At 43.1% G+C, this 12395-nt stretch overlaps 1 protein-coding gene across 1 annotated transcript; it reads left to right on the top strand.

Annotated features, from left to right (window-relative positions):
* The first annotated feature begins 2602 nt into the window (after positions 1–2602).
* LOC141133810 (E3 ubiquitin/ISG15 ligase TRIM25-like) lies at positions 2603–8681 on the top strand. The gene has a single exon (XM_073623368.1). The coding sequence runs from the start codon at positions 2649–2651 to the stop codon at positions 4290–4292; it is 1644 nt and encodes a 547-aa protein (XP_073479469.1). The 5' UTR covers positions 2603–2648; the 3' UTR covers positions 4293–8681.
* Positions 8682–12395: the final 3714 nt, after the last annotated feature.

The raw sequence follows: 12395 nt of genomic DNA, 5'->3' as shown, positions 1-12395 counted from the left end.
ACATTTTCTGTTAGAGTTGCGGAACACATTAAGAGTGGTGACACGAAACACACCGTACCCAGACACTATAAGTTACATCATGATCGCAACCCCAAAGGGACCACATTTATGGTAATTGACAGGTACATGGCCCCTTGGTGGGGAGGGTCTAAAATTAGAGGGGTCTCACAACTCGAGACCTACTGGATTTATGAGCTACGTTCCTATTCACCTTTTGGTATGAATATAGACTGGGACATCAATTCATTCATTAGTAAAGCCTGACGTACTCATTTTTCATTTTTCACATTGTTTATTACACTCCCATCCCTTTTCTCTCTCTTTTTTTGTTTGAAACGTTTTTTGTTTGTAACGTTGAGATATTGTTGTGTCATATGTACATATGATCCCACATGAGAGTCCATTCCATGAGCGGTTACACATAACTTATTCCATATCTACCCTAAGTCTATGACTTTTGGCTATAATTCCTTCGGTGAGGTAAGAGTAGTTATACTGTGTACTTCCATATAGACGACAGAAAATTGAAGTTCTGTTACGTTTAGTTGGCGGCTTTTTATACAACAACTATTTTTGCAATTGAGTCGACATAAAGGGGCTCATTTTTATTTCCATATTTTAATAATAACATTTTTTTTTTTGGTAATATATGTTTTTTATTAAAACAATAATTCTTTGGTGACACTAAGGATGACATTTATGTGTCATTCTTTTCTTCTTTTTTTCTATACATCTTATTTTTACTTTTCATTCCTTTTTTACATTTATTTCAATTTCATTCTTGTTCTTGTACTTTACGATTGCATGTCCCCCTGATTGCTGCAATGTTATTCCCAGCGTTTCCTGCTTCTACCTGGCCGAGAATTGGGAATCTCTGTCCTAGGATACTGACAGCTCCAGAGTCCATCCACCTCAATACAAGCCTGTTTGGAACGCAGAACATATGCTCTGGCGTGTCAAAACAATCTGGTAAGCCTCCTCTTCACATGGTGGTGGTTTTGTCACAATCACACATCCCAGCCTTTGGAAATTATTCCTCACACTCAAGTTTTTCACTGATGAGTTTACATCCTCAATCATATAGACTGGGACTATATACACATCGAGTTTTTTTCTTTTTTTCCTTTTTTGCACTATTATCTGTATGGACTTCAATTGATATATCTATACATATATAATTTGCCATAATTATTTTATTCATTTTTTGAGGTTTTTTAGTGCCATCTGGACTCATTGTCCATATTGTCTTTGGCACATCACTTTTTAGAGCTACACTTTTTGTTTTTGTTTATGTTTGCCATTTATCCAATTTGGTGTGTCAGCTGCTAAGTTTGCGAGCTGCGCCAAATTATTTGTTTACACTTTTCTACTAGTATTTGCCAATGGTCCAGAAGACTACGGGTTCACCAAAGTCACTGACTACCCGATCCACACAGGGCATGCTCCATTCATTAGGGAGCGGTGCTGTCACATTCCCCCAACCCTGTGCAAGGAGGTCCAAGATCTACTCCACAATATACTACAAAGCGGGGTGATACCGGAGAGTACGTGATTCTGCTCTAGGGGGCATGTGCACATGGGGGGTGCGCACACCGCTTGTGTTGTGATTACTAAAACCACAAACTGATCAGTGGGTGCCGGCCAATAGATGACCACCGGCACCCGCTGATCAGCGAGGAGGACGACAGGACAGATCTCCGTCTATGTAAACAATGCAGAGCTCTGTCCTGTCAGCGGGGGATGTGCTGGTTTTTGTTTCCCTGCAAAGTACATTCCTTAGTAAAAGCAGCACACTGTACACACAAAAACACTGGCTAGGCACACATTTAACCCTTTAATTGCCCAAGATGTTTAACCCCTCCCCAACCAGTGTCATTAGTACAGTGACAGTGCATATTTATAGCACTAATCACTGTATTAGTGTCACTGATTCCTACAAAGTTTCAGATTCACTCATATCACAGTCCCGCTATAAGTCGCTGATCACCGTCATTAATAGTATAAAAAAAATTCCAGTATTTTTCTTATAGTTTTTTAGACAATTTAACTTTTCTGCAAAGAAATCAATCTACGCTTATTGGGATTTTATTTTTTACCAAAAACATGTAGCAGAATACATATTGGTCTAAATTGATGAAGAAATTAGATTTTTTAAATGTTTTTATTGGATATGTTTTATAACAAAAAGTAAGAACAAATATATTTTTTCCAAACTTGTTTATTTTTATTTTTAAAGCGCAAAAAAATGCAGAAGTGATCAAATACCACCAGAAGAAATCTCTATTTGTGGGAAAAAATTATATAAATGTAATTTATGTACAGTGTTGCATGACTGCGCAATTGTGAGTTGAAAGCACTGCAGTGCCGTATCGCAAAACAATGGCCTGGTCATGAAGGGGGTTAAATCTTCCAGAGGTCAGGTGGTTATATAACCAATTTCCTTTTCATCATGATGTAGTCATCTCCACTTTTCATGTCATTGTACTTAGTGCTCCGCATGTCTTCTCCACATCCGTCTTTCCTTCTTTCTCTCTCTTCTAATGTTGGGAGGTATAATTATCATTACTACTGAAAAACTAATCTTCTCCCTTCTGTACTCTGATCTCCGTGTCCTATAATATTCATCCAGCCTCACCCTGTGTAGGAGGATGTCACCCCTCCCCCATCCACATTCCTCTCCGGTGTCAGAGACTTTCAGTTTAGTTTCTCCTCCCCTGTCAGCGATGGCGTCTGGTGATCTGAGAGCTGAGCTGGAATGTTCCGTCTGTCTGAACATTTATACAGATCCTGTAATCCTGAAATGTGGTCACAACTTCTGCCGGGTCTGTATTGATCGTGTGCTGGATACACAGGGGGGGTCTGGAGGATATTCCTGTCCTGAATGTAGAGAGAAGTTTCCGGATCGGCCTGCACTGCAGAAGAACATGAAACTACGTAACATAGCAGAGACTTTCCTGTCTGCTCAGCCAGATCGGGAGGAGTCCGGGGTCTTCTGTACTTACTGTGTGGACTCTCCTGTACCTGCTGTTAGATCCTGTCTGCTCTGTGAGGTTTCTCTGTGTGATAAACACCTGAGAGTCCACAAAAAGTCCCCAGAACACGTCTTATGTGACCCCACCTTGTCCATGGAGAACAGGAAATGCTCCGTCCATAAGGAAGTTTTGAAGTATTTCTGCACTGAGGATGAGACCTGTATCTGTATGTCTTGTTGTATGATTGGAGGACATAAAGGACATGAGATGGAGTCACTGGATGAAGCTTCTGAGAAGAAGAAGGAGACACTGAGGAATGTTCTGCAGAACCTTCTGACAAAGAGAGAGGAGACAGAGGAAAGAGTCCAGAGTCTGCAGGAACACAGGAGGAAAGTAGAAGAAGAAGCAGCTGGTGACACCGAGAGAGTCACTGTCCTGTTTAGAGATCTCAGGAGACGTCTGGAAGACCTGGAGAAGAGAGTCCTGAGGGAAATCTCCAGGAGGGCAAAGAGGTTCTCCATCTCCATCTGGGATCTGGAAATAAAGAAGGAGGAGCTGTCCAGGAAGTTGCGTCACATTGAGGAGCTGTGTAACATGACGGATCCACTGACTGTCTTACAGGAATCAGACACAGGTGACTTGTGTGATACTGAGGATGGAGATAATGAGGACAGAGAGAGACATGAGGAACTCCTCCATGATGGAGGGGGTCTGGATGTGGCGGGGGTGTTACACACAGGTTTATCTGGTATAATAACAGAGGTAAATGTATACTTCTATATACAAGGAGCTGCAGACATATTACTGGATGGAAACACAGCTAATAATTATCTACAGATATCAGATGACATGAAAACTGTATCCTGGTCAGATATAGAGCAGAATCACCCAGAAACACCAGAGAGATTCCAGGATTTTCAGGTGATGAGCAGTCAGAGTTTCTCCTCAGGGAGACATTACTGGGAAGTGGATGTCGGGGGATCAGATGGATGTATAGTCGGGATGTGTTACCCCAGTATAGAGAGGGGAGGGTTGGAGTCAATGATTGGAAATAATAAGAAGTCCTGGGTATTGGAGAGGTATAATAATCAGTATTCTGTGATACATGACAGTAAACAGATCCTCTTACCCACCAATCCCTCCAGTAACAGAGTCAGGATATATCTGGATTATGAGGCTGGGCGGATCTCCTTTTATGATATGTGTGACCCGATCCGACATCTCCACACCTTCACCACCACCTTCACTGAGCCCCTCCATGCTGTGTTATGTGTATATGATGGTTGTATAAAGATATGTGGGGGGAGGCGGGAGATGTGAGAACTCCGCCCACAGTCTGGTGATGTCAGATGAAGGAGGGGAATTCATTTAATATTCATCCAATAGTATATAGCAGTGGGCGGGGCTTCCTGCAAGTTTTTCTACTATAAATTAATGTGAGATTTCTTACTGATCGTTGTGATTGGGTAGAATATCTGTCCAATTATTGGAGTAAAAATAACATGTTCTTATTGGTCAGTGAGAAATCTATCTATCTATCTATCTATCTATCTATCTATCTATCTATCTATCTATCTATCTATCTATCTATCTATCTATCTATCTATCTATCTATCTATCTATCTATCTATCTATCTATCTCATGACATAATACTTTCTGTGTTTTGTCGCAGTATTTGCCATCTCCTCCCCCTGCCCCTCCCTCCCTCTGCCCCTCCCCCACATGTGGTCCCTCTGTGGGGGGGGCAGCCATGATCAGACATAGAGGGGGGGTGTGGAGTTGGGGTCACTGTGATGGGATAGGATGGGGTCACCTCTCCTCTCTGCCCCTCCCCCCTCCTCCTCTATACAATCTATAGTACAAAGAGAAGGAAATAAATGGAACAATCGGAGAGGAAATCTATGAAGACATCATCTAGAGATTTATTACTGGAAGAAGAAAATGTGATCAGAGAGCCCAGACTGTTTTTATGCAGAGTGGGTCAGGATTAGATCCCCTGTCAGGTTTTTCTTCTATCCAGGGCTTCATTACAGAGATTTCCCCTCACTTCCTGTCCCGGTGACAACATTTATCTAGACAGGAAATGAGGAGAACTCTCCAACAGGAACACAGAATGAAATAAGAATGATATGTTTAGTATAGTAAGGAAGGGGAAGGTTTAGAGCCCCTGTCAGATGTTTATATGTCTGTGTCCCTGTACAGATTTCTCTCACTCATTGTATTGTTGTCACCAGGACAGGAAGTGAGAGGAAATCTCTCTAAGGCTGGGATCACATTGCTGTGTAGATCACATGTCATGTCTGTGTGATGTGAATTCAGCCGTACAAACTGTGTGACTGAAATCACATTCACACCGAAATGGTGCCGGACCCTTTTTTCGGTCCTCACTGGAATCGGATCACATTGGGTGTCACATCTATACAATCCGATTCCTGCACCATTTCAGCGTTTGCACTGCGATCTGCGAAGCGATCTGGGGGTGTCATTAACTTTCCATTGACCCCCCGCAGCGGTTCTCAGATGTCAGTGTGAACGTCCGGTGATTGAGGTGTGATGAGGGAACCCGCACAGGAATCGCACTGGTTCCCGCATCCCACAAGTCTCATCCCAGCCTAAGGCTCCATTCACACCTATGCAGGTTGCTTTTCAGACTTTCTGATGTGCTTTTTGCTGTGCTTTCCGCAGGTTTTTTACCGTGATTTGCTCTTTTGGGGGGTTTTTATTCTATTTTTTTTAGATAATTTGCTGTTTGGGCAGATTTAAAAATAAAAATTGCGGCAAAATTGCAGTAAAAATGATGTAAGAAAAATGCACTACATGCTTTTCTGCAACTTCTCCATTGAAGTCTATTGAACCATAAAAAACCTTTTTGCGTTGAAGGCTCCATTGACTCCAATGCGTTTTTTCATTTTTTTTAACATGGATCCCTATGGAACACGCTCAAATCAATGCATTTTTGTGCCTCTGCGTTTTTGAAAAGTGTCAGGGGAATTTTTTAGGCTCAATTCACATCTATGTCTGTTGCTTTTGATTGTCTCTGCAGTGCTTTTTGTGTTTTGAACATGCAATTTTACCGTGTTTTTGCCGTGCTTTGTGTTTTGTGTTTTTTTATGCTTTTTTTATCTTGGCAAATTTGTTGTTGGGTAGATTAAAAAAAATGCAAAACAAAAATTGTGGCAAAAAAATGTGGTAAAATCGCACTACATGCTACATGCTCACTTAAGGCAGTCACAGCCCCTCCCCCGACCCACTTCTACCCACTTTTATAGCCCCCATCAATCCATGTCAGATCCCTGAGTCCTCACCTGTGTAAGATACATGGTGGGTTATGTCAGAGCTTACACAGGATTGATGATGTCACCCCCCCATCATGTGACAGTATGTAAGTCCTGTGATTGGCCGCTCAGGTCTGATCACTGTATGGTGGGAGAAGATCACATGATCCCTCAATACCCGGGAAACTGGGGACTTAGTGAGGACTTAGATGGAGGAACAACAAAGGAAAGTATAAGTGGGTGTGTACGGCTCCTGTTTCACCTATAGAAGGATGCGGGGCATTAGTTCTAATGGCTCCTCCCAGTATATAAGCATTGTGTATAGTGAGATGGGACGGTGATGAATTGTATAGAGTGCCGGAGCTGAGAGAGAGCACAGAGTGTAATATGACTTATTGTCTGTGTCCGAGCTGTGATGTCATAGTAGAGAAATGGCTGCCGAGGGACCCAATGTGGAAAGTACAGATAGAGGTGTACTGGCCCTTTAAGAACAAATCTATCTATCTATCTATCTATCTATCTATCTATCTATCTATCTATCTATCTATCTATCTATCTATCTATCTATCTATAGGACTATAATGTGTAGAAGGTCTCATTCCTTATTATTATTAATACATTTTCAATGGTTCATTCTATTGATTATTTTATTGTGTGAAGAAATATCAATAAATAATAGATCTACAAATAGAAAGAGATGAAAATGGATGGAAAAATCTCAGAGGAAATATATGAAGAAATGATCCCGAGATTTACTAATGAAAGAAATAATGGGATTTATCACTAATATAATGATATCACTATAATAATGTATAATTACTAGAACTGGAATGTGTCCCCAATATAATGTGTCCCCATAGAATGGATCACCAATAGAATTCTATGGGATGACTTTTATAATAGATCCTAATATAATGTATCATGTGATGGTGTATTATAATCACTAAATGTGTCCTGGTGATGGGGGAGAATTAGGAAATAAAATGTTAATGTGAAATAAATATTCTTCTCTATGAAATTATTATTATTATTATTATTATTATTATACGGGGTTTATATAGAGCCAACAGTTTACGCAGCACTTTACAACATGAAGGCAGACATTACAATTACAGTGTAATACAGGAGGAATTAGAGCCCTGATCGTTAGAGCTTACAATCTAAGAGGGAGGGTCAAGAGATACAAAAGGTAATAACTGTGGGGGATGGGCTGATAGAGAAAATAAATGTACAGTTGTTAGGTGAGGACAGGATAGGCCTCTCTGAAGAGATGAGTTTTCAGGGATTGTCTGAAAGTTGACAGAATAGGAGAAAGTCGGACCGATGTGGGTAGCGAGCTCCAGAGGATAGGAGAGGCTCGGGAGAAGTCCTGGAGGTGAGTATGGGAGGAGGTGATGACGGAGTTAGAGAGCAGGAGGTCTTGTGAGGAACAAAGAGAACGGTTTGGTTGGTATTTTGAGACTAGCTTAGTGATGTAGCTGGGGGCCAAGTTGTGGATGGCTTTGTAAGTTATTGTTATGCCCCGTACACACAGTCAGATTTTCCAACGGGAAATGTTCGATGGGAGCTTGTTGTCGGAAATTCCGACCGTGTGTAGGCTCCATCGGACATTTTCCCTCGTATTTCCGACAAACAAAATTTGAGATCTGGATCTCAAATTTTCCAACAACAAAATCTGCTGAAAAAATCCGAAATGAGGGAAGTAATGTGGGAGTGAAAGAGTTGGTAGGAGCAGTATTAGGGAGAGGACAGGAGGGAGGGTGATATATACAGAGTGGAGAAGAGGGGTGATGGAAAGAGAGGGGTTTAGTTTGCACACATCTGAAATACACAAGTAATCTACAGAGTTCCATCAAGGCACCCCAATATTTTCTGTAGTCATAACTCATCTAATTTAAGAGCCTTCACAGTGGAAGCACATGCATTATAATAAATAGGCAGAGGGCAGGTGAGCCTGGAGGGAGCCCACCCCTCATTAAAGGCACAGGGGTGCATACCCCCAACATAGACAGGACCTCTCTGATATGACAACAATTTGCTCGCAGATCTCAATTATATACTTTAGAGATTGCGATGAAGTTGCCACCCTCCCAGCCTCTCCAATTTAATTAGGAAAAAAAGGGGAAGAAACTGCGCTTAGGTGAAGTGTACAAAAAAAACAGAATAATAAGCTGCAATTCCTCTATGCAACATAAACACAGTGAAAATAGAATTAGAAAAAATTGAAATCGTGCTAAAAAGGACTCATGACCATGCATATGATCACCAATCCACAATGATTCCTAAAGTATGTGAATGAACAAATTAGGCAGAGTAGATGCAAGTGATGACAAAGTAACAGTCCATCAAATATACATTGCTTGATGTGAAATAGTACCAATAATAAACATAAGTTCATGTGCATAAAAATAAATCACCAATGTGATAAATAAAAAAAGTCCATATAAACTGTGATTTCTGCGGTATATAGACAAGAGTGCTTCATCCAACACCATAGGTAAACAATGGCCTCTTACCAGAAACTCATGATCCCCCGCTACAGAGGATCGGAGAAAGCCATTTAGTAGGATGATAATCCGGATCACAACCGATGAACCAGGAGCCTTGGAATGTAGTGGCACAACAAGGACCTTATTGCCGTAGTGGAGGTATTTAAGCTGGTAGGTATTGGGACACCAACCCGCAGTGGAGTGGATATACCATGAAAAATAAAAGGCTCCAATAGTGTAAAACCATTAACCTTAGTTAGGTAGTATAAAGTAAGCACCTAAAAATGTCTGGAGCGCCGGCCGGAAGCTCACAGACAACCCGTCCTGCTGGTAACCGCAACAGCGATGAGAGGTGACTCAAACACGTTGCTCCGCCCTACGCGGCATTTTGTAATAGAGTTACGTCATCCAGGGGCATAGGCGGCACGCTGCTTCACCTCCCTTTATAGCACAACAACCTAGCCAAGCCTCGCTCTGAGTTCTATTACATCGGCGGACATGCGCAATATGCCTGAGTCCTAGATAGGGATGAGCTTCGAGTTCGAGTCGAACATTGGGTGTTCACCCGTTCATCGAACAGCGAACATTATGGGGCGTTTGCGCAAAAATTCAAGTGCCACGAAATTACCCATAATGCACTGCGAGATTGCAGTGCATTGGCATCCTATGATTGGCCAAAGCATGCACCTGACCTGCAAGCTTTGGCCAATCACAGCATGATCTGCTGAGAGAGCCATAATTGTCCAATCATGACTCACGGGGCTAAGTCCACGCCACACACTATATAAGGCTGCTTACATAGTGGCCGTATATAGTGTAATCAATGAGAGCAGCAAAATGACATTTCTAAAGGAAAAAATGTCATTTAAAAGTGCTTGTGGCTGTAATGTATTGCCGGAACCCAGCAATATACATAAAATCACTGGAAAAAACAGTGCCAAAATTTAAAAAAAACAAAATGGCGTGGGGGGGTCCCCCCAAGATCCATACCAGACCCTTACCTGAGCATGCAAGCTGGGTGGCCGAAGGAAAAGGGGGGACAAGAGAGCGCCCCCCCTCCTGAACCGTACCAGTCCACATGCCATTGAGTCCTTATGGGGTTTAACCATGATCGTGGCCCTCTGAAGCTTCTTATGGGACCCAATGGGTAGGAGCAGTGCTGACAACTCCCACCTGCTCGGGTTGTTTCCCAGCTGCCCTCTGTTGAACCTCATATACCCTTAATTATGTTAAGCCATACCGCCTGCAGGGCACAGCTCCATGTACATCAGCTGGGATATTCAAAAAAAAATCCCAATAAGTGTATGTTGAGTTTTTTTTTTTTACCAAAATCATGTAACAGAATACATATTGGCCTAAATTGATGAAGAAATTAGATTTTTTAAATGTTTTTAGTGGATATGTTTTATAACAAAGAGTAAGAAAACAAATTTTTTTCCGGGCGCATGCGCAGCAGCTCCTAAAATGGCCGTAGGCTGTTAGAGCTCCGCTCCACCACGGCTCTGTGACAGCCACCGGAGCGATCGGAGCAACCCACCGAGCACCTTACTGGGCCACACGAACAGGGGGAAACCCCCAGGAACACTGCCTTAAAAATGGCGAACGTCCGCAGGAACCTGACGAGCCAGATGACCGCGACAGGCATTCAGGTCAGCTATGCCAAGATGGCGGCGGATCCACGAGGCCCGCACAACACGGAGGAGATGGAGCACTCTATAGCTGACCAGGACTCACAGCATTCACAGCCACCACAGTCCCCAGGTATAGACTTTCCGCCCCTGCCCCTGGCTGCTTCCCCCTCATCCACGGAGTCCCTCCTGGGCAGGATGGGCTTGGGCCTCCCCTCCACACCTATGATGGACCCTCATACAGGACTGTTACTGTCTGTATCAGAAGCCCACTCTGACATCCCTGTGCCATCCTATTTCCCCTCCATGATGGAGGCCTTCTCCCAGCTCCTCTCCAAGAGCTTGGCCCAAAATGCAGCACAAATTACCTCATCCATCCATGCTGACCTGCAGCAAATAGGGATGAGGATGGATATAATATAAAAGAAAGCTGACCAAGCGGTATCTCGCATTAATCAAAACTCAGCAAGGATTCAAGACATGCAAGATCAGCTTGAAACAGCATTTGCAAAGATTGACGACCTCGAAAATAGATCGAGACGCTATAACTTTCACGTTCGAGGGCTCCCTGAATCAGAAAAGGATGTTCATGCCGCTGTGAAGACCCTTTTACGGAACCTCATACCAGATATCACAGAACAACAACAGGAGCTAGACAGAGCTCACAGAGCCCTTCAACCCTCCGATCAGACTGCCTTCCCAGAGACATTATCGTGAAAACCCATTTCTTCTCCATAAAGGAGGAGGTGATGAGAAGATCTAGGGGCTCAGAAAACCTCAAATTGATGGGACACATGATCCAGATTTTTGCAGATTTGTCGCCATACACAGTGCAAAAAAGGCGCTCTCTCAAACCGCTACTTCAACTGCTGCTGGAAAAAGAGATCACATATCATTGGTCCTTCCCCCTTCGATTAAACTTTTCCTACAGGAACAAAAATTACGGCTTCTCTTTGTTCGCCGAGGGAGAACGTCTGCTCCTGCAACTAGGTTTGATCTCCCAGGACCCTTCTTCTTCATAGACCAACAGGAGCTCCTCTTCATCCACAAAAAGGCCTCCGCCAGCAAGCCCGCTGCAACCCACCTGGCTTAAACAGAGCTCCAAACGCTCTAAGGAAAATCTTTACCTGTGATGTGCTGTCCTCTTTTTGGATCAGGGACCTGATCCAGAACTCCCCCTTGGACATTTTTGGTTCAACGGTGACCTCCCCAGGATTTACTTTTGCGCCCCCTGCAACGATGCCACATGACAGTCGGGCCTTATTCCTTTCAGCAGTTTCCATTCTTCCCATCTCGGATATCAGAGGCCTAGCAACAGCCAACTCTGTGAAATTACAGGGATGGGGCAGAGGCGGGAAGGGGCCTCTCAACTTATATATATCTCATCTGGACAGTACTCAGAAAAGATAGGTATTTTCAGGCTCTGGTACTTGTTGGACCCTCCTCTCACTGGTTGATCCTGAAGTTGTTCTTACCTTGGTATTTTCAATATTCTTGACCACATTTTAGTGACCGAATGGGCCTGCTGACCCCTCTAATCAGATTCCACTGCTCCGCTACTGGAGCTTTTGGCCCGAGTGGTGCAGTGCAATCCTATTTCACACAAAGTCATTGTATTCTAAGGTTGCTCTGTTTTTTCTTTTCTTTTCTTTTATTTGAAGAAATGTTAGAATGTTTTATTCTCACTAGTTATACGGTTTTATAGGTGGTGGGGCTGTAGTGGACCTAGTGCACCTCCAGTTGAAACCAGAGGCACTGATCATGCATTTGGTTTCTAGTCCAGTAGTCCCTCTGATTGGACACCAGCCCTCTCAGGTAAAAGGGTAAGGCATGGCCAGTCCATCCTACCCTGGGGTAAGGGAGGGGTCTGGGGACCCCTGTATTATTACTCTCTGTTCTTGTTACATGTATGACAGTTTAATGGATCAGATTTCAGTAACTTGCCTACTCCCTCTAATACTCTCTCTCACCCCTCTCCTTTCTTTCTCTCCCTCTCATCACATGAGCACTTCCAGGTTCCGCATTCGCTT

This window comes from Aquarana catesbeiana, linkage group LG03 (assembly GCF_042186555.1).
Source record: "Aquarana catesbeiana isolate 2022-GZ linkage group LG03, ASM4218655v1, whole genome shotgun sequence".
NCBI lineage: Eukaryota > Metazoa > Chordata > Amphibia > Anura > Ranidae > Aquarana > Aquarana catesbeiana.
Note: the sequence above shows the minus strand (reverse complement) of the source record. Positions and strands in the feature narration are given on the sequence as shown.